Below are 21,931 nucleotides of genomic sequence, written 5' to 3'. Positions count from 1 at the left end.
AGAAATCTGATATGATAGCTTATACTCTAATGTCTGTTAATTAACAGAAGTCCCTGGGTATTATGTTGACTTACCTCAAAATATACATAGCAAAATTCACCTTTATCTGCAGATGTTACACATGAATACAGTGTACATGTTATCTACCAGATAAGATAGTGATCAGACGGAAACCATGGTAAAAAGACGAGAGCACTAGAGAATTGTAATTAAGGAATTAAGATTAAAGACCTTACTTAAAGAACTTATTTGTACAGAAATACATCAAGCACATAGTAATAAGGTATACCGAGATTAGAATGTAATATAGAAAGGATTCCAACTATGGCAGTATAACAGTAAAGTTGAGTAGTAGACTAGTAGACTGCAATTATTTTCGAAGTTCGCCAGGGAAAGTTGGTATTAGTCTACAGATGCATCTTCTTTCTTAATATGGAACAATGATAGTTTCAATAAGCTCCTGAAGTGGGGCAAGTTCTTTCTTGTCAATCAATCCAAACTCCTGCACCACAATCACACGATAAATATCAGAGGCATGAACACTTTGTTTTGTGCATTTCCATAATTCTGTGTGTGCGTATAGGTCAAGACCATATGCTCTCCTTAAAAGACCAGCATGAATGCTGGTAAAGGAGTCCAAGACACCAAGGGAGTCTTTAACTCTGCATGTTTTCACTACATAAGATGGAGAACCTAAAAAGTGATTCAGACAGCAAGTTGGATTGCAAAATAATCAAGTCAATCCAACTACTAGAGGATCCATTCATGGCAAACTCTTCTTACTCAGTATATACCATCACATACTAAACACCTTGCCCCTACCATTCCGTTCCAAGATGACTCAATTTTGCTCATTTATACAACAGAAATTAAGGAAAGATTCTCCCATCAATTTCAGTAAATGCAAAGGTTGTGATATGACATACATGTAGAGGCAAAGTTTATATCTCAGTATCTTCTGAATTTAGCACAGTTGAAATAACAGAATAGAAGGTAGAATAATAAGAAAAAAAAACTAAATAATGACTTACACATGTGAACAGAATGAAATGCTTGAAACAGGTGTTAAGATGTGCCTCTTCCTTCAGACTGACAATCTTCTGAAAATGCAAGTGATATATGTGGGCATAAACACGGAACAATCGTTTGAAAATTGTCTTTACGACTTCTTTGAAGTTTGAAGGGAATGGTGTTCCTAAGAAAATTAGAAGCTGGATAAGTAAATCTTCAAAGAAGGGTGACAATTCTTTAATCTACAAAATGCGGCAAAAAATACTACCAAGTTTTTGAGGAAATAAGGATTCATCATCAAGCTGAATTTCAATCCAGTCCATTAAGTACTCAACATACTTTGGTGCAGATACTTGTATGGGCTTCTTTATCTGTACACCATCTGCCCATCTATACTCATACCTGCACAAAGTCATATTCTCTAATTGATCAAGTTACATTCATGCAGCAGGTATCAAGATGCCCTGAAAATAATTGTAACGTCACTAGCTATTATCTTCAATCTGATGCTAGAACAACAACGAACTTGCAGCATCTTGTAAAGATAGAGAGTTTTTTTTTTAAATAAAAAAAAAGATCAGCTACTATGCTGTAAACTCTCATGCTAGAACAACAATGTAACTTGCAAAAATTGTCCACTCTTCTTGGATGCAATTTTCAGGTTGAGATGGCAAAAGGAACATGATTAATGAAGTGGAGATCATTAGGTACCAGTATCAAGCATCGAAATGAAAGATGACATGGTAAATAAATAAAATGACAATGAAAAGAATTGGTAACTAAAGTATCCCATGACCTGTCTATGACAGAAGCTTATATCATACAGTTGCGTGATAACATTTATTCATCAAATATAAAATTAAAAAGGAACGGAAAGTACTAAAATGCAAAGCTACTTTATTGATTGACTCAACAAAGTAAAGAATGCTGAAAAAAAAAAAACTTCGCTTCGAAATTCATAATACTAACTTTTGAATGTGTCAATTATCATCACAAAATTCAATCTCCTATAACAAGTTAACAACTCAAATAACAAAAATGAACCTCCTTAAACAACTCAAATAACAAAACAAAAATGAAATATAGAGCATTTTTATTACCTCAAGGAAAATTCCACGGAAAACTACATAAGATAATCCTTTTTCAGCAAGCAGTACAAACATATCAAAGTTTGCATAATTTTTTCCATTACAGTTCAATTAGAGCAAGGGTTTATCTCAGATACGGAGCATATAAACCTTTCAGGTGTGAATTAGTTCTTTTGAACAGACCTTGTTAGACACTTAGACCCATACTTGGTATAAAAATACCATTATCTGCAACACAAGACAAAACAAGTTCGGTCACCTTGAGTTCATAATGGAAGAGATAAATGAAGTTTATCAACACCAGGAATCAAGTGAAACAGTTGTGCAACTTCTGTAAAGCATAGTGTTTTAAGTTTTAACCTTGTTATGAATTCTTTGAATCTTTGATCGAAGAAAATATCTCATGAATAATCATAATGTTAATTCAAAAATTTTTTGGAGGTACCAAATGTCAATTTTAAGAATGTAATAATAACTCTTCATGGATATCAACAATAGCAGCATAAGTCATGTCATCAGGCATACTTCGGCCCTGCAGTCATGGTAGGGCAGTTCTCGGCTGTGCAGAATTCTGTTAGTGTACCATAAAGCAGATTAACCTGGTTGAAGAAATCCACAGCTGAAAGAAAAAACACATATGAAATAGCCTCAGGACCGGAAGTGGGATTAGAAACATGTAATGACACTTAAACTAGTGAACAGAACTAGCATCTAACTTCAACATAGAATGTAAAGAAATTGTAGGATCCCTTAAAAGAGCCAAAAAGTAAATGTAGCATGTGGTGAGACACATGAACCTCAGAGAAACATGAACTTCGGAGAAAGGAAAAGAAAACTTACTATTGACAGCAAGCCACTCATTAAAATCCTCCCCTGGGGGAAGCCTTACTGCTTCCCTGAGGTTTCCACTTCCCAGAGTTGCATCGATGTGTCTTCGGAGTTGTGCACCCTGTGGTAGAGATGACAAACTTTTCTTACCCGTTCAGGTAGGTCTAAAAAGCATATACATCTTACTAGGAGAAAAAAACAGAGGTGGTCAATTTGAAATTTAAAGCTCTTGTGAAACCAACCTAGACTTCAAAAGCATATGAATTTATGATGAATAACAGGATTAGCAAATAAGTGACTATTAACAAATAAAGAAATGGAATAAAATGACTATATACTACCATGATGATCCTGATAGCAAATGGCTATACTTTAGTGAAATAGATACCAATATGTTCTAAGGCACATACCTTGCTACCAGATGGAGTGCTCTTTTTCGGTCGGAAGGTCTTTTGGTTCCTGGGATAAATGAAGCTCTTTAATACTTTCTCTTTGGAGGAAAAAGGAAAGATAGAATGAATAATACGGAACGAAGCGCCAGCAGAAATGTACAAACATTGTTGATCCACCATAATTTACACAAAGGAGTGAACTTTGAGTATAACTTACGACAGATCAAACACCATAAAGATGCCAGTGTTCTTTCCATCTCCATCTCTCAACCCACAGTTACAATGGTCAAGCTAACTCAAAGTCTCTAACTAAAGTCTTCCTGTGCATTCTTTTGACAAGTTTCATCAGAATAACATGAGTAGTAACTATCCAAACTTAGCCGTTTTTATACGTTTCCTTGTGAAACTAACTTACGAAGAGAATCACTCTGAAAGGCCAGAAAGGGAACCTCTTTTTCTAAGACCTTGCTACTCCCAATTCAAAATCCCAATGATAACATACGATCCCAACATAGATCCGACTCCTCAGTCCAGATCGAAACTCAAATCCCCCAATCTCTCGCTACTTACCAAATTCTACCTCAGATTCCAAAGCTTTACCAGATCGGGACGGCATCGAAATCGAAGAAGAGGTTGCAGGAATTGACGAAATAGAAGAAGGATTCAAAGGTGTTCGCTAATCGTTACCTCCCGAGACCAAAGAGGCTCATGGCCGATCCGACTCGTTTCCCTACCCGATTTCTTTGCTTCGCTTGTGATCGATCCCACTCTCTCCGGACCCCGATATCCTCCTGGCCGCAGTCGAGCCAAGCCCCAAGGGCGTTCTAGTAAAAGTAAAACGCTCGAGGGATACTCGGTGACGTCGTCCTCCGTGATGTTTCTATAATATTTAATAGCTTAATACCACCACCCCTTCCTTCCCTCCTAAGTTCCTATATATAATATATTGCTGCTTTTCTAATATAAATATTCTTTATAAAAATAAACGCATAAAAATTATATATTATTTTAGTTCGTTTTATTTTTTTAATTTTAATTTTTTAAAAAATAAATTTAATTAGATATAAAAAAATAAAAAAAAAATATTTGATTACTAAACCAATTTAGGTCTATGAAAAAAAATCTGAGGGCTTCAATAAAAATAATCATAACTATAATGTAGAAAAAATAAATAGCATAGAAAAATATTAAAAAGAAAAACATCTAGTCCACCAGCATAAATGAAAGAGGAAAATAGACAACTATAAGGAAAAAAAGCCTTTCACCCTACCTTAAGGCTTAGGCATGTATATATTACTTTGTTTCTAGATAATTGGATAAGATTAGCTTCAGTCAAAATTAACTATGTGATATAGTTTAATCATCTTAATAAATAATAAACTGAGTTATGGGGATTAGTATTTTTGCAAATAAGTTATTTGGATTACACAACTAACCAGTTTATTAATCATGTCATATATAATTGATATGGGCGAAAATTAAATATCAAATCTAAAGTAGTAGTAGTAGTAGTAGGAGTTCGTGCGCTTGGATTCTGTTTAAAATTTCAACCATACCCCTATAAAGCCACCAATCGCGATTCCTCCCGCTCGGGGGGCCGGTGCACGTTAGTATCCTCTCTCTCTCTCTCTCTCTCTCTCTCTCTCTCTCTCTCTCGAATCTTGAGCTCTATCATCGATCTTTTTGACTTCGCGATGTGGTCCGGCGATTCGACCGACTTGTCTGTCAAATCCGCAAAACATGGACTGGATGCTGGATCAGAGGTGCAAAATGCTCAAGAAATGGTGGTAATCCACTAATCCCCTTTGTGTTATCCACGAATAGGTTTCCTGCAACTTTGTGATCGATCCCGAGGGGATAATCCACCGAGCGTCTAATTGTTGTTAACTTTGTTTTAAGTTCGCATGCTTAAAGTAGAGTATCGGGTGTCTCCTTTTCATTTTAGTGTATGTTTCCATGTTTCTGGTGTTCCTTCTCTTTAATGGTAGTTAACAATCTAATTGTTTATCGTCAGACGCTTCATTGGCATTCCTGTAATTTATTTTGATTCTTCTGTTCTGTTGTTTGTGCTGGATAAAACCGCATAGTTAAGATTTCTTTTGTCGAATTTATAGTGCATTTATGCAATGTCCTCGGAGTTTGGTTATGCTCTCTCAATTTTACTCTAAATTTCTAATTAATTGAATAGTGGAAAATGTCTTGTCTAGCTGATTGAAGTTATAGGCTCTCAGTTTCACGAGACTTTGTTATTGTTGTTGTCATCTCTTGCTGGAAATCACTGTATGAATTCATCTCATCACTTTCAAGAAGTCTAAAGCCTGTTAATCTTTTTTTCATATCTAAGCCTTTTATATACATAGCAGGCATCAAATGCTTTGGATTTGGAAATTCTGACTTCTAAGTGTAATTTTACGCTATGTATAAACTCTCTAGTGTGCCCCATGTTTATGATTGTTCTTCCAGTATATACAGGTTGCATATATATGTGTATTTGTGTGTATGTGCAAATTCGGACATTTATTAGTTGCAAATATTATATAGAAATATTAATTATGAAACACATGAATGTCTTCAATCTAACGTCCTGGTCCTTTGGATGATCATCTGTGCCACAGTCCTCGTTATTAATGTGCTTCATCATGATAGTGCTGATTCTGAAGTTGATTTTGTGTGATTCCATCCCATCTTCTTGTCTATCTAGATAACATCCTAAGTGGAACCAACCCTCATGTTTGCTGCCCTCTGACATATCTTGCACTGACTTGTTCAGAAGATTATACTTATAGTTTTAAATTCATATCTGCAGTTTATGAGTTACTAATGGACTGAAGCTCTAAGGAAAACACTCTACAATTAAAATTAGAGATGTATGCATCCCTGGGTGCATAAATCGTAAGATGACTTTGACTCTATTGGAAAGGAAAACATTGCTCTGTCTTGAAGCTGGTTAGTGTCATCTGAAATATAGCCCACATTCTTTGCCCACAAGAATGCTCGATTCACATCCTTTCATGCAGCCGATAGTCAATGAAGCATCCTTTGCTTGCCACTAGTACATAAAAGTAGAAAGAAATTATGTATCTGAATAAAATTCCTCTATCTAGTAATCAGTATAATTTAGTTAAAATATTTACTTGTACAGAACTTGCCTTCTTGCCCAGAGAATGCACTTGAAAGAGTCCTCAGTCCTTCCCTTGGCGCTTGGGAGGTAATGACAGACATGCTTTTCTTTTCGTTTTCTTTTTTTCTTTTTTTATTTTGTAATTTTGTTTGCAAATTCTCCATTTGCACAAGTATCAGTGCTGTCAGGTCTTGATATTTTAACCATACCCATATTTTATCTTATTATATAGTTTGGTAGCTAAAGTTCATGCTAGATGTAGTAGGGGAACGTACATGGGTCACTGAAGAGAAACATTATGTAATTTCTGAAGAAAATTTTGAAATGATGAAAAGTAAATTCAAGAGAGATGTAGTAGTGTGATTATTGCTTACTTTTTCGAGGACCTATACTATGAAAACAGAAGATCAATCTTAACAGTTATATATCTTCTCAGAAAGAACTAAGGAAACCCATACATCGTTATCAATTAGAGGGCATAGGCCCTCATGCTCTTCAATCTCACGATTGCAAATCTCAGTAATATTACTACTCTCATCAAAGGAAGTAGCAACTCCACCATTGATATGGAAGCTATCATTACTCACATAAAAACTATCATTTGCAGCTTGAGGGAATAATGAGTTTTGCATAATCTCCGTACTAAAAGAACCACCAATGTTTTTGTTTGTTGTATTAGGATCTAAACCATGCCTGTCAAAGCCTGAATGGAAGTTGTGACTAAATGGCGATGTGGCACAGTCAGGAACTTGATCAGCAAAGACAGATCTGGTGCACCGTACAACTTTGGTGCGGATAACATTTTCTGAGCTTCCTCTGCTCTCCATTCTAATTTGAGGCTGTACTTTCTTATCCTTTGACGAAGATTCTGAAAGACTTCCTAAGACTTTCTTCCTAAGATATGTATTCCAGTAGTTTTTTATTTCATTGTCCGTTCGCCCCGGTAATCTTCCTGCTATTAAGGACCATCTGCGCCGAGAGAAAATAATACGGATTGAGAGTACACAAATGCATAATTATAACAACTGATTGATGAGAATCCTGATGCCATTTATCTTAGCATTTAATGTACTAAAAAGTCTTATTTCATGAGATTAATTCAATTACTTAGATACAGTTTATCATTCTTAATATCTTATACTCCTGAATAGGTGCAGCTGTATTGTCTTCCTTAGGCTAATGTGCTAATCATTCTACAAGGTGCCAAGGTTTTCCCTGTGCATTATTTGATGGGCACACCATTGTCTTTCCATTCTGCCCATATGAATTCCAGTCATCTTCATGTTTTGTCACTTTAGCTTTATCTATCTATATAACACAACAATGTTGTGACAGATGTCTTCAGGTCCATATGATGCAAAATTGTTAGAAAAGCAAAGAATTCAACTGATGGCATGCTATGTTTGTTACATTACATTATTTACTGAGAGTATTAGATTGGCTGATACCCTGGATATTATATTAGAAATAGGGTATCACATTTTAACTTCTTCTTTGATATAATTTAACCTAAGACCGAAATTTTTTAGACATAAAAACATAATCTTTGAAGTGTGCAACACTAACCTTCTATGTATTTCCCCAAAAATTATTATTTAGCAGCCAACTTGATCCACATCTTTCTTTTATCTTTGAGTTCATTGTACAATATCTCATTTTCTTTTAGCTATAAGAATGAAAATGCTACTTGGTTTGGATGTTGTGAACTTATTAGTTATGCAAGCATGCAAGTGTAGATTGACATTTTAGTAGTCTACAACATTCACAAAAATAAAGACAAAGGGTCAAAATGTTGAAGACAGTAAAAGGTACCTATTTCCAAGTAGATTATGGAGCCTAACAATCAGGTCTTCTTCTTCTTTTGTGATATTACCCCTCTTGATGTCTGGCCTTAAATAGTTCAACCATCGCAACCTGCAACTCTTGCCACACCTATTTAATCCTGAAAGTTGAATTGATTAGACTGTCAGCAGATTTTCTTTACTGTTCTCTAAGGATTATGTTCTTCAGAAGAATATTTTCGTTTGCTATGTTTGAGGTTATAAGCTTACCATGACTAACCTTGTAATCCTTACTGAGAAGGATTCACATTCAAATGGATGTTGGAAAGCAAACATTCATTACTTTCTTTATTTCTCTTTATACACATAAATATTACAGAGTAATATTTGTAAAAAAGCCTTGCTGTATCTGCCATGCCTTAAGATACCATAATCAAATAAGAAACCTAAGCTGCGCAGATATGCTTGTTTCTCTTGGTAGCTGCACACATGAGGGAGTGAATGTGATGAACGAATAAGAGTAGCAGGGTAGGAATTGAGAGGTGGCAAGAAGAGCAGAGCAACTTGTAAAGGAGTAGGTTGCAAAGAAATAGAGAGAGGCTAAGAGAGGAAAGAGATATCAAGATGCACCATTCGATATTGGTACACAGTGCAACGGGCACTCGTATAGTCTCTGATAACATATTAATTCATCAACTATTCTAAAAACTTAAGCTGTTAAAAAATAATATTTTTTATATTTTATATTTTAGCACAAAGTACTTGCTAATTTATATTTCTCCTCTCTTTATGTTTGATACACTTTCAGTCTTGTGAGTCAATCTATACATTGTATTGGTCCCTAGTTCCATGCCATTTTATACAAGGAGATCAAGGAGTTAGAATCTCTAGATATGGAAGGGAAGTTGTGAAAATCCAGTTTCAGTGTTTGAGTATACCTATTAATTGAAACACTGCAGCTCCTCACAGTTGACTTATAACTACTAATTATGCATGTTCTACCTTCTGTATTCTGCATCTAATATCTTGCTTGTAGATTCACCGTACTATCTCCCTCTTTATAATTTACAGATTCATTTGGCATATCTTATTGATTGCTATTTTAAAATAACACTTGTATATTTACCAGCATTCGCAGGTACACTTCGCCATCTCCCTAGGCCATGAGCTGTGATATAGTCTGACAGCAACTTGTCTTCATGACTTGTCCAAGCTCCTTTGTTGAGCCCACCGAGGCAGCATTCCTTCATCACCATCTTCTCTCTATTTCTCTCCTTCATCTCTATGAAGCAAAGCCCAGTTCAGCGGGGTAGTAGAAGTGAGCTTCATTCTTATATATCTCTAAAACATTCATTACCAACTGCATGACAGCTCTTTTCAGTCCCCACATTGTCTTCTGTAGGATGACTTAACTAATATTACTCTTTGTACATGTAACGTAGCTATAGAATCCAAATGCAGGAATTTCCCTTTTTGACACAATTGCAAAGAAGACAAAAGGAACGTTATTTTGTTGTTCTGCAAGCATCTAGAGATGGTCTGCCCAACTTAAGCATCTTCCTCTATCAACATCACTAAGGGTCCAAGTTTTCTATTTAACTTCCATATGGAGAAACTCAGCAACCACAGAGAAGCCCACCAAAACATCAAAGAATTTAAGAGGAAGGTGTGTAACTTCTACTGTTAACTGTTTAGAGTATGTAGTTTGGGAAGTTTGGCACAGTAGGCACTACCTAGCTGGGATGGCTCTTCCATGTTCCACCAAGTGCATCAGAGAATTTCTACCGTCTAAATCAAATTTCCGGAATGTGCTCATCTCTTGAGATGGTAAATGTTGATTTATCTCATGTAAGACATAGGATTTACTGCCTTTCCTGGAAAAGTTATTGATCCATCATATATACTGTACGCATTATTGTTTTTGGAATTGCTGGTGATTCTCTTTTGAAATTTTGAGGCCTACTTCGTTACTCTTATCAAGCATTATGCTACGCTAAACTTTCAACTGCTTTCTCCCAGGTTGTATGCCAAGAGAGGTGCTCCGGTTCATTCCCACATAATATCAAATTGCTTTACATATAAGAATTAGATGATTGTTGGATCAGTTCAACTTCAAATTACATGCATACCTAGCGTGTACTTGAATTATATGTATGTTGACCTCTTTCAATCATCAAATATGATTTATGAACCAAAATGGACTACTGCAAGTGTTTGGCTTCAATTTTCTGACATTATCAAAGACAAAATTACGCCGCATTTTCCTAAGATTGAGGAACAAGAGGAGATTTATTACAAGAAATTTCTCTGAGAGAAAATCTAAACAGTAACCTCGAGGTGCAAGAAGTAATTTAGCACTTGATTTACTTTAACCCCAAAGTTAGTGAGTGGACTAGTAGAAGGTTTTATGCATCTTTCAGAAAACACTTGAGATATTGAATCTGGAGACTCCACACATATACACAAATTATAAGAAAGGACTGTTGCAAAGAATCTTTATCTGCAACAGGAATGTTTCTTTAGCAGATAATTCTCTCACCCAATTACTACAAACTCAAAACATCCTGCAAAACTGATTAAAAGGAATACTAAGCACCAATTGAGAGGCACGCAAGTACACAGAAAGGCCTTTAGAGAGAAAAGAGACGTGGGATGTCGCATCGAACTCCTCAAAACAAGGGGCCCAACAACGCCCACCATTTTAACAACTATAGAATATGCAGGAAGTGAACATATACAACACTAGGTTTACGATTAACAGAACTCACATAAAGATAAGGCAAACCATTTATTTGTCACAGTATGTATAAAGACAGTAACACAATGTCACTTAACAGTTTTCACACAACTGTTGGAAGACAACCTAACATCGTCGAGCAAAGTCCTGAAACAAATGGGACTAGTATCTTCAGCTGACAACTTTCCTGGGATAGAAGCTTCTCACATATGGGATTTCATAAGGACGATCAAGAAAATCAGTGTGTTTATGCCATCCCTCTGCCTTTAGAACAGTTGGTGAGTGCTTCACAAAGTGACCACCATTGCTCACCTTCACGTTCACTAGCTTCTCAGCCATATCTGGAAGCCTGTTTGAGTTGTTCACAGTCAGCTGAGACAACTTCTCAGCCGCATCTGAGACCACTCGAGAGCCCTTAACCAAATGGTGATGCCCTGCAAGGAAATACATGGCAATGATTCCCGTCAAGCTAAAAACATTCATCCTGTGTACAATTAAATCTAGGATCTAAAAGCAGACAGCAGCTACAAACCTAATCCACAAAATATATTGTTATTAATGGTTAACCCCCAGGACATACAAGAACATTACAACATCTAGAAAACATTACATAATATGCTTACCGCCGTTGTTTCTTGCTGCCGGTTGGCACCTAGATTGTCTCAGATAATTTGTGGTCGATTTCTGGTTGTACTCCAAGTCCTATAATTTGAAACAATATGATCAGGATGAGCATCAATAAGTCGGAAATAGCAAAACTTAGGGCATCGGCAAATATCTGTTCACCTTATGATCCATCTCCAGCTTCCGTTGCACTCCTGTGATAATTAGAGTGAGAGAAGTTGTTAGAATGGTATAATACTTGCATGCAAAAAATAATACATTAAATAATAACTGGATTACAGATACCAAATATGGACATAATAATTACAGTGAGAGAAGTCGTTCGAATGGTATATACTTATATGCAATAAAGAATACATTAAAGAAGAACTGGATTACAGATGCCAAATATGGACATAATAATTGATATAAGGGCTCTCCAGAAAAAAAAAAAAAAAAGAGTGCCATTGGGCATAGTTTAAATGGTAATTCTAAATACTGCGATAGGGGCACCTGCTCTGGAAGAAGCATTTATATTTGAAGATGAGAATTGGTTTGCCGGTTTGGTGCTGGATAAAGCCCCAATAGAACATCTTCTAATACTCTTCTCCTCCAAAGCTCCTTTCATCCCAACTAAAAGTTCAAACATTAAAAGAGAATTAATTCACTCAACCATCCAGTTAATGCATATATATGAAGAAAATACTAGAAAGCGGGTATAGGTCCTTGGGAAGAGAACAAACCGGATGGTGGAGTTGCTGTAGTTCCAGTTGGTCTGAAACGAAGTGATGGTGGAACATAATAGCATGACTGCCATATAATGGACAAATAGAATCAGCATCACAACAATTATTAGCATGTATCATAATGAAGACATCAGATATAGCACCTGAAAAAAGGAATGTTGAAGGGCCTGTGCTGCTGTAGGTCTTCTACTGGGATCCCAGGAACAGAGTGACTGAAATGTCGATATATCAGCTTTAAAAAATATAATGCTCATCACAAGTGAAAACACAATCTGGTAAGAAATCAAATACTTTCAGATGTGGGATTACCGAAATAAGGTTGATTGCATCATCACTGGCTGATGGAATTAGAGTTGAAAGATGGATACTTGAAAACTGTAATTATAAGAAAAGAATTTCACACAGATTTTAGTTCAAAGGGGAATCCAAAGACAAAAAAAAAAAGGAAATGAAATTCAATGCATATTTTATGCAGATGGCTGACTGAGTATGAAATTTCAAAATGGGTTCTACAAGATCTTTCTGCTTCTTGTAACAGAAAGATCAAAACGCACTCATTCTCAGACAGTTCATGTAGATAGGCCAGTCTTCTTACTATTCTTCCATTAAAAGTAAAAACTTCATAGATTTTAACTTTTTTTTTCACCTTAGTTGGCTTTATGACTTAAAAAACATGTGTGGAGAACATGTGAACATATTGGATGAGTCTGACACTGTAGTCTCAACTAAGATGGTAAATGACTTAATGGATCATGTATGGTTTCGGGTTTTTGGTTTCACAATGGAACCCAATCTGATCTAATCTGCTAATTTTGAACAGAAAATTTTAAAAAAGTATGCCAATTTATTGGAAGGAAACTACAATTACCCAAAAATCTGATGCACGCTAACAACTGCAGAGAAGAATTAGCATAATTATATTTGACATGTGCCAGGCATTTGTCACTAATTCTTAAAATGAATTTCATCAACACCTATTTCATGAATAATCTCAACAGCTTCTATCTACCTGACCACCTGAGCTTCAAATCAGCATGTCTTAAGCATTAAAAATCATCATCTTCCCTACTAGATTTGATCATAATTCTCTTTTTATATGTCGCCCAGCCATACAAAAGTAATCCAACCTCCTCTTGGGCATTTTTATGCATCACATCAAGCAATAATCGATACTGAGATGTTTCATTTTAAGAAAACACACCATTTCAATTAGGGAGGAAACACTCCTATTCGAATGTCAACAAAAGGTTTAAGATGATAGAGGAGCTGCAAAAAATGGCATAATGGTACTTTTGTCCAATTATTCATAAGTAAGATAGGCAGTAAGAGTACTATGTAAAGAGGAATATTCATATATTATTTTAGAGAAGGTACTGTCTAGTTTGTTTTATGTTTATCTTGTAAAAGAGAAGCCAAGAAATAGAGATTTTGATGTTACTGGAGGATACCACACCTCTGCTCCTAGTATCTATAGCCTCTTTTCAAATATCAAAATGCACCACAGATGTGATTCTTGATGTCAAAACTTATTAAGATTACAACACCACTCAATACTCTGCTCTTCCTAAGAGTTCATTTTCTTTACTTTGGGAAGGCCGCATAACATTGATAAACATCTTTGGCATCTTAAGAGATCACACTTTCAAAAGCAGCATGATCAATATGCATATATACTGACAATCAAAAGCAATTGATTAAAATAGTAGATATGGAAATTTGGACATCTAAATTATCAAAGAATTTTCATAAGTTGCACGACAGCAATTACCGTGAGTACTAGCATTTTCACTAAATGGACAATATGTCAGTAGAAAATAGACAAAAACAGTTTATCAACAGTAATAAATAAAGCCAAACTAGACCTGCGGTAACTGAAAGTTCATGGCATCTGCAAGTTGTAATCCTTCAGCCCATGTGTTCTTATTGGGAGTACCAATAATACTGCATATTTTGTAAATCTCATCTGCTTCACTGTGTAATTACAAGAGCATATAAGCTATATGATTTGCAACGGATTAGATGGAATTAGCAGAGATGAAAAAAAATTAGAAAAAGAAAAAGAGGACAAGCAGTAAACAGCTGCCAGTGATATAACAAAACATAGCATTTAGAAATTAGATGTCACAAGATGCATTAACAGAAAAAAGCAAAGGAATTTTAGCTCCAAAATCACATAGCTGGAATCAATACTAGAATTTATAAAATCTCCTATAGATTGAGATATTATGGCTAGTGTTTTTATAGGGAAAAAAAAGGTTCTCCAGAATTTCCACACATGCCCATTTGAAATAAAAACATCATTAAGTAATACCTTGAGCCAGGAAAAAGAGGACGGAGAGTGAAAAGCTCAGCAATTATAGCACCCATTGCCCACATATCTAATGTCAAAAAGGATTACATGTAAGCATATGAAATAATAAATAATTACGTACTCCTAAAACTGTAAAGCTTTCTCCACTCACCAACTGCTGAGTTATAAAGAGGAGATTGCAGCAAAACTTCAGGAGCACGGTACCTACAACATTTGCATATATTGGCATAAAATAAGATAAAGAATCAAACAGCACTACGTCAAAGCAAAAAAAACCACAGAATTCTGAGCCCACCAGCGAGTCGAGACATATTCTGTGTAAGGTGGTTCTGAAGAAATCTCCCGAGCAAGGCCAAAGTCTGCTATCTTAATAATGTCCTTAGTAGCTAATAAATTTTCTGCAAAGGAGATCACAAGTTTACAACAGCAATTCTTTAGCAAATTTAGGCTGGAAAATGAATAAAGCAACTGATGTAATTCTGAAGATGCTGTAGTGATACTACTCTACTATATCCAATGAAAACAAAACATGGAGATGGAAGTAGGCCTGAAAATGGGTCGGATTAACTCCAAACAGACAAAACATGGAGATGGAAGTAGGACTGAAAATGAATCGGGTGAACTCCGAACAGATTCAGATCGAATCCGGATAAAAAATTTCTACCCGACCCGGATAAAGATTCTAATACAGGTAAGAATTAAGAAAAAAAAACTAGATACAAATTTTGATATTTTTCGGATACGAATACAAATATTAGCATATCAGTTTAACTGCATAATTTCGAATAATTTATAATTTTTAGTTTGCTTATTTAAATAATGAATATTGATATTATTACTAATAATGTGTTCTATATTGTTTCTAGAGATTGATTTTGCTAAATTTGTATGTATTTGACATGAAATTTTTTATTTTAACTCTTAATATTTTGTGTTAATTATCTTCAGAAAAATATCATAATTCATTTAAAATTTAATTCAGAACTGATTAAGATTCGATCCTCTATCCAAAAATTATTTGAACTGTACCCAAAAATTATCCGTATCCATTTAGTTAAAATATGGTTTTAAATTTTGTTATCCATCTAATATTTATATCCAAATCCGTACCCGGACCCAAAATATGGATTCGGGTGTGGTTTGAGCACTATCCGATCCAAACCGGATCCGTTTTCACCCTTAGATGGAGGCCATCTTGGAGGGAGTCAAACTCTTTCCCACCCTAGAGGACATGTTCAAGCCAACTAGTTCGTGTATCATCTTTTCAAGCCCAAGGACTATTGCCTTACTCTTCATTCTATTTCAACACTCACTTGCCTTCACCCATATGTCCATTGATAATTCACCTCCATATTTTGAGGATGTTGTACTACAAAAGAATTGGCAAAAGGCCAAAAACATGAGTTGGATTAAATACTCAATATTGCTTACTTCATTTAAGTTGAAAATTTGAAATTAACCTCAATATTTTCACAAAGGCTAATCTATAGGAGGTTTTCTTAATAAAACTAATACTTTATGTTTACAGAGGATCACCCAAAGGCCAAACCTTTGCGATATTTGATCTAGAGATAGTGGAACCACTAGTGATAAATTCTCCACTTTGGTCTATGAATAATGTGTCTCAACAAGAATGTTACACTTCCTAAGTAGCAAGGGAATTGATGCGGTTATCTTTTCAAACTTCCTCTAACAACCTTAATGGGGCAGGCAGCGTTACTTCCTTGAGAGTAATGCACCAATTCTCTTCCTAACTAATATTCAACAGGACCATGTATAGTAGAGGTTTAACCTTCTAACTAGAATATGCATAAATACAAGGGACACGATATGCAAATAATTACTAAACCAATCAAGTTTGTTGTTGCCCCAATGCACAACACACAAATTTAAGTTAAAATGACACATAAAATAGTGTTCAACATTCAGAACCAAACAGTTATCTGGAAAAGGGATACTGCCTAACCACAATTTTCCAAATTTTTCCATAAGTACTTGCCCATCACAAGAGGAAGTTTCTTATGTGGTAAAATGCATTCAACAATAAATAAAAACTACTGCTTCACTAAACCCCAAGTAAAGTGCTTAAATTCTAGCATACAAACTGTTGTCCAAGATAAAATATTTAAAACATCTATCTCATTGATGCTCATGACATAACCCACAAGAATATAAGAATGCATAGGTGGAATCTTATGACTTCAGCCTTATTAGGGAGAGCCTAAATTGGAGATGTGAACATGTGATTAGCCATGAGTATCTTATCATGAAAATTAGAATAAACCCACCATCATAGAAAAGATCAAGAAGGAGAGAAGCATGTTCTAAAGAATTTCAACAAGAAGCTTTAGAAAATAGATGTCTCAATTCCAACATATCAGGCAACACACTAGAAATAAGTAGAATAAGGGACCACACTAACTAGAGTTTGAAACTATGCAGCTAACCTCATGCATGCAAAACAAACCAAGCAATATTAGCAGGCCAAAGAGGTACCAGGCTTTAAGTCACGGTGAAAATAACCACGTTGATGCATGTAAACCAAAGCTTGGAATATTTGAAAGCACAAATTCCTGACTTCAACTTCTGAGAAAGGTTTGCCCCTGTTTTTCATTAGCTGATAAAGATTGCATTCCTGACATCAGAAAAAGGCATTACAGAATTTTGGCATCAATTTTCATCCAGCCTTTCAACAGACTCACATGATTGATAAACTACCAGAGTAACATACCATATACTCAAATACAAAGAATAGCATGTCATTCTCTCTTATGACTTCCTTGAGCTTCACAATGTTCGGATGGTTCATCCTCCGCAAAGACTGGAAAGTCCCAAAAAAAAAAATCTTTGAGAAAGAAAATAACAGAGGAAATTTCTAGAATAAAATTTTATCATCAAATTACCTTCACTTCACGAAGATTAATGCACTCTTCCCATGAATAATACTTTTTCTTCATTTTCTTTATTGCGACCTGTAAACAATGGCAAATTACAGTGAATAAAGGTAATAAAATGTGCTAGACATCAAAAGAATGTCGGAGTGAGTTATTAGGGACATCAAATTACTTTAGTTGTCAATAATGCAACAACAATAGGTGCCTCTAATGTGTTCTCCTATCACCTACAATCAGCTCTTGAAGCAGCAATGATACAGCTGAATGTACTTACAACTCCAATACACATACATACGCATGTATGTGTATATGTATAAATTGGTTCTAAAATTTAACACAACTCATGATTCATAATTACTAAAAAGTTTTACTCAACCCTTGTAGAAAATACATACAGTTTCACCACTTTGTTTACTTATTGCTCGCCAAACACTCCCAAATGTTCCATCACCAACTTCCTTAATTACCTTGTACCTGTTACAAGGGATTAGTAGTATTCAGACTATCTAGATTGTCCAAAACCAATGAAAAATTGAGAAGGGAGGTTTTCACCTGTCCATATTTTCTGCTGCTGAAGGTGCGCAAATAGACTTATATTTAAGATCGAGGATGCCTATATCCAAGATATATCTTACATTTCAACATAAGCATATCGTCGGTAAGATAAAACTTCTCGAATATTAGAAATACTGGGAAAGCTTCATACGAAGTAAGCACAATCTCAATCTTCTAGATGCATATGAAAGCCTTATCTTCTGACGAATTCTGAAGTATGGATATCTGAACATCAACAACTTATTATCATTATAAAATGCGGGGAAAAAATTAGCAATTCTTGGCAAGAGAGAGATGACGAGAAAATGAACTATAACATACCTAATACAGATGTTACTTAAATCCCTCCATTTGAGCTTGTACCAGAGAAACTTTAAACACTTAAATTGTTCAGACTTGAAAAGCAACAGGACCGATGCTTATATTATTAAAGCACAGAATGAACTCACAGCAAGGGAAAGTCTAACAGCTAGGATGAAAGATGAGGACAGATTAATCTGGAAAAACTAAAACCTGTATTACAAAAAAAAAATACAAATTACCTTAGCATGCAAAACAATTAAGTGTCACTATAACAGAAATACATGGGTTAAGACCATACCGACAAAATTATTCTTTGATGACAAGCTCTTGAGACTTCAAACGAACTCCTGGCAGTACAAGAACAAAAGTTGCTGAAGCATAATAAGAGCAAGAGCTGAACATGTTCACTAAGACATGTTTAGTTGGCTGGTAAGACTGGCTTATAAATTCAACACCAACTTCAGGAAAAAACCGCATCAGGGTTGCTTATGATGGTCATTAAACAGCAGCTTGGCTCTAGGTGCAGTTAACAAATGAGCTGAGAAGAAAGTCTCTGCAAACGAAAAAACGCCATCCAAGAACTTCCTGAAGAAGCAAGACTCGGCAGTGAAAGCAACTTGACCAGAACAGCTTTTGCTCCATATTCTGTATGCGGACTTTAACCTTGTGAGGGGACACAAGAGTGTAACCTGGCCAAAAGTAAATGAAGGTCACGTTACCTCCAGATGATCATTATGCTTAGAAATGAACCTTCCGTGAGAAAATAAAAAGAATTACATACTAAATGCCTCTAGCCCAGGATCAGTGTCTAAAAAAAACATAGTGGTCACCATGGTTTAAGCGTAATGTTACAGCCATGCGAGTTGGAAAAGCATTTTGGAATTATGGCAGCTGTCTGAACGGGTAGCAACCTGCCATGTCGGACTAAATGCAGCTCATTTTACTACTTTAAGCGCCACCAATAGAAACTAAATTGTTCTCCCCATTTTCTCAATTTGTACTCTCTTGAATCTTAGTAAAAAAATCAATAGTGTCTGCTAATTAAAAACAAATCTATACTCGACAGATTTTTCTCTGAATTTCTTATCTTTGTGATAATAAAATTCTTTGAAATTTGTAATTGGAATATAAGCTTATCTCAGTAATGGTAACTAATCAGAAATTCTTGCACTCAAGGTGTAGATGACTGCAAAACTTTCCTACAGTCAACAATTCTTTTTTATTCTTTTTCCATTTTCTTTTGACTGAGATACAAAAGAAAAAAAAAAGTATATTTACAGGTTTATTTTCAAAATTGTAGAAACTTCATTCCAATGGTATTAGTAATGTTTCCAAATTTTTACACAATATATTGATTAAATCTATTATGTGTTGAATGCTGATAATTTGTCAAATTTTATCCTTTTTACTTGATTATATATTGGCTAGATAGTTTAAGAAAATATATTTGTAAAATCTTTGTGTGAAACCCTCAGTCCATGTCACCAGCCATCCACCTCATGCCATGAAACCCCTTAGCCACTAGCCCGCTACATACTCAACACACGCTTTTTAGAACATTCCACAAGGTAGGGTGAGGATCAAGAATATATTGCATATTAACTTTTGAGCTTCTAGCCCAGGAAAGTTTTGGGTAGGTTATCCCCATTTTAAGCTCTACGAATGATTATAATGAACCCAAAGGAAAATAAGAGGCAAATGAAAGCAAATACAGGCCTCTGTGATCTAAAACAAAGCTCATTCGACTAAGACAACCACTGGCCTCTAACTATCCGGTTTTTAATCTAAACCACATTACAAGAATTTCACTGGAAGCTGTATAATGTTCAAAGGAGTTCTAAATTGATCTTTACTGAATACATTTCCGGTTAGAATTCAACATAGTTCAAAATATTATGCAAGGTAAATAGTTTGGGAAGCCAAAAACAAATCTAGTAGAACATCCAAAGGACACAATTGAGAATGAAAAATAGATGGCCACATGACGACCAAAGGATCGCGTGCCAAATGCCCAAATCTAGCAAGAGGACTTATACATTCCAGCGAAAAAGATGTCGCTCATAAAACTTGCAACAATTGTATACTCCGGCATTTCAGATTGCCAAAATTAGAGAAATGCAATACAAAACAAAATTATCGCTACGATTAAAAACATCAAATCGTCATCTTCTCTTTCTGTGTATGGCGTCACAGCAACTCATGAGTTTATTAGTGGTATGAATAATAAGGTGAAACAGCACCAAAAGTACATTTCAAGATGGACTTTCCAATTCGTTTCCATGATTTTTTTGCACAAAAGAAAAGATCATGTGTGCCAAGGATAATCAGAAGAAACTAATTCTTAAAAGAACAACCAAACAACAAAGTGTAAAATATTCTAAAAGATGCACATTAAGAAGCACACTTAATATCACATTGGCCTATCCTAGTTTAGGTTCATCTATTCACTAAGAATTTGTATTTAGTAATGCATGGCGACTATTTGCTTTTAGTCAACAAATTAACGGCTTTAACAGAGCATGCCATGTTGACATGCTAAATTAGTGAATTGGTGTAATTCTAAATTTCTAATAAGTGAATGACAAGCTATACTAGTCCAACTGGGTCCTGGAAAAAGCGTCATCTGGAAACCTTTAACATATGATACTTCCACTAAGAATACCTATAGCTTGGCATCTAAACTTGGCCAAATAAATACTATATATGCTTTGCAGCCCCCAATTCTACGATGAAAACCAACAAGCTTTAGAAATAAAACTATCCTGATTCAATCTTGTGAATCCCTGCAATCAGCTCGGAACGTTCTTTCTCAAGGCATCCTATTTCTTTTCTAAACCAATTATCGTCTTCCCGTAGAAGGCGTAGAGAAATCTTCTCGAGCCAATCTTCAATTACCTAAACAACTCAATTAAAAATAGGCGATTCACCAACCTGTAACTACCGATCCAGCAATCAGATCACAAAAGCCTAGAGATATCAATGAATCACATCAAATTTCTATACATCCAAACTACTTAATACCAGACCGCAGAATAAAACCACAAACCCCTCATCGTCCAAGCCCTAGGATCTACATACATCGAAATCCACTAGTCAAGCACGAAAAAAAACCCTAGAAACAGATCCGCACCCCGGGCTTGACAAGATCTATAGAACTAAAGACGAGATCGGGAGATCCGATCGATACCTGAATGCCTTGGGGCATAACCTCCCTCGCCTCCCGCCGCCGCAATCGCAGACCGACTCCAGGGCCGAAGCGGTGACCAAAAACAAGACGGATATTAAACAAAGGACCGGTATAATCTACAGCCGAGGAGCTCCTGTTTATATAGTTCAGATCCTCGGTACAATGTTCCGCCGGTACTTGTATTATTAACTCGCCCACAAATTGCATGTGATGTCATCGAGCATATCAGCGGTTTAAATTGGTTCGCCTTATCGGACTCGGACTTGGATTTTTCTGCAAGAATTCCGATCGTATCCATCTTTGACTGTACAAACTTTATTCTCCGAACAGGATATTACGCTTCAACAGCCAGTTAAGAAACGCCAAGTAGGAGT

At 35.6% G+C, this 21,931-nt stretch overlaps 3 protein-coding genes across 3 annotated transcripts; all 3 read right to left on the bottom strand.

Moving 5' to 3' along the window:
* Positions 1 to 203: 203 nt before the first annotated feature.
* Positions 204 to 4,209, bottom strand: LOC140777577 (MOB kinase activator-like 1A). The gene is made up of 7 exons (XM_073121786.1): positions 4,007 to 4,209; positions 3,338 to 3,386; positions 2,940 to 3,048; positions 2,625 to 2,718; positions 1,280 to 1,413; positions 1,032 to 1,195; positions 204 to 502 (listed from the first exon to the last, which is right to left on the bottom strand). Exons 1-7 carry the CDS (start codon positions 4,027 to 4,029, stop codon positions 428 to 430), a joined length of 648 nt encoding a protein of 215 aa, XP_072977887.1. The 5' UTR covers positions 4,030 to 4,209; the 3' UTR covers positions 204 to 427.
* A 2,644-nt stretch (positions 4,210 to 6,853) lies between these two features.
* LOC140779100 (transcription factor MYB1-like) lies at positions 6,854 to 9,672 on the bottom strand. Its single transcript, XM_073124068.1, has 3 exons — positions 9,348 to 9,672; positions 8,253 to 8,382; positions 6,854 to 7,409 (listed from the first exon to the last, which is right to left on the bottom strand). The coding sequence occupies exons 1-3, from the start codon at positions 9,499 to 9,501 to the stop codon at positions 6,854 to 6,856; spliced, it is 840 nt and encodes a 279-aa protein (XP_072980169.1). The 5' UTR covers positions 9,502 to 9,672.
* A 1,178-nt stretch (positions 9,673 to 10,850) lies between these two features.
* On the bottom strand, positions 10,851 to 21,689 carry LOC140777330 (cyclin-dependent kinase F-4-like). The gene is made up of 20 exons (XM_073121368.1): positions 21,558 to 21,689; positions 18,669 to 19,059; positions 18,389 to 18,580; positions 18,219 to 18,292; positions 18,065 to 18,125; positions 17,908 to 17,986; positions 17,522 to 17,590; positions 17,350 to 17,439; positions 17,115 to 17,253; positions 14,914 to 15,016; positions 14,770 to 14,822; positions 14,619 to 14,685; positions 14,170 to 14,278; positions 12,617 to 12,682; positions 12,451 to 12,519; positions 12,305 to 12,371; positions 12,075 to 12,194; positions 11,745 to 11,776; positions 11,582 to 11,660; positions 10,851 to 11,392 (listed from the first exon to the last, which is right to left on the bottom strand). The coding sequence occupies exons 5-20, from the start codon at positions 18,070 to 18,072 to the stop codon at positions 11,130 to 11,132; spliced, it is 1,413 nt and encodes a 470-aa protein (XP_072977469.1). The 5' UTR covers positions 18,073 to 18,125; positions 18,219 to 18,292; positions 18,389 to 18,580; positions 18,669 to 19,059; positions 21,558 to 21,689; the 3' UTR covers positions 10,851 to 11,129.
* Positions 21,690 to 21,931: the final 242 nt, after the last annotated feature.

The sequence above is a fragment of the Typha angustifolia genome, chromosome 15, assembly GCF_048772165.1.
Source record: "Typha angustifolia cultivar Huaian chromosome 15, ASM4877216v1, whole genome shotgun sequence".
Taxonomy (NCBI): Eukaryota; Viridiplantae; Streptophyta; class Magnoliopsida; order Poales; family Typhaceae; genus Typha; species Typha angustifolia.
The sequence above is the reverse complement of the archived record's forward strand: the minus strand, read 5'-3'. Positions and strand labels throughout refer to the sequence as shown.

What these genes read in the sequence shown, in the direction of transcription:
- LOC140779100 (XM_073124068.1), bottom strand. Translation starts at nt 9,501, where the DNA reads ATGAAGGAGAGAAATAGAGAGAAGATGGTGATGAAGGAATGCTGCCTC. An exon ending in AAGTGTACCTGCGAATGCTG is followed by an intron (nt 8,383 to 9,347) that starts GTAAATATACAA and finishes TTCAACTTTCAG; the next exon opens with GATTAAATAGGTGTGGCAAG. An exon ending in CATAATCTACTTGGAAATAG is followed by an intron (nt 7,410 to 8,252) that starts GTACCTTTTACT and finishes CTCTCGGCGCAG; the next exon opens with ATGGTCCTTAATAGCAGGAA.
- LOC140777330 (XM_073121368.1), bottom strand. An exon ending in TCACCGTGACTTAAAGCCTG is followed by an intron (nt 15,017 to 17,114) that starts GTACCTCTTTGG and finishes TCTCCTTTGCAG; the next exon opens with AAAATTTATTAGCTACTAAG. An exon ending in TTCAACATTCCTTTTTTCAG is followed by an intron (nt 12,372 to 12,450) that starts GTGCTATATCTG and finishes ATTATATGGCAG; the next exon opens with TCATGCTATTATGTTCCACC.
- LOC140777577 (XM_073121786.1), bottom strand. Translation starts at nt 4,029, where the DNA reads ATGAGCCTCTTTGGTCTCGGGAG. An exon ending in ACCATGACTGCAGGGCCGAA is followed by an intron (nt 1,414 to 2,624) that starts GTATGCCTGATG and finishes GACTTTGTGCAG; the next exon opens with GTATGAGTATAGATGGGCAG. An exon ending in CTTATTTCCTCAAAAACTTG is followed by an intron (nt 1,196 to 1,279) that starts GTAGTATTTTTT and finishes TAATTTTCTTAG; the next exon opens with GAACACCATTCCCTTCAAAC.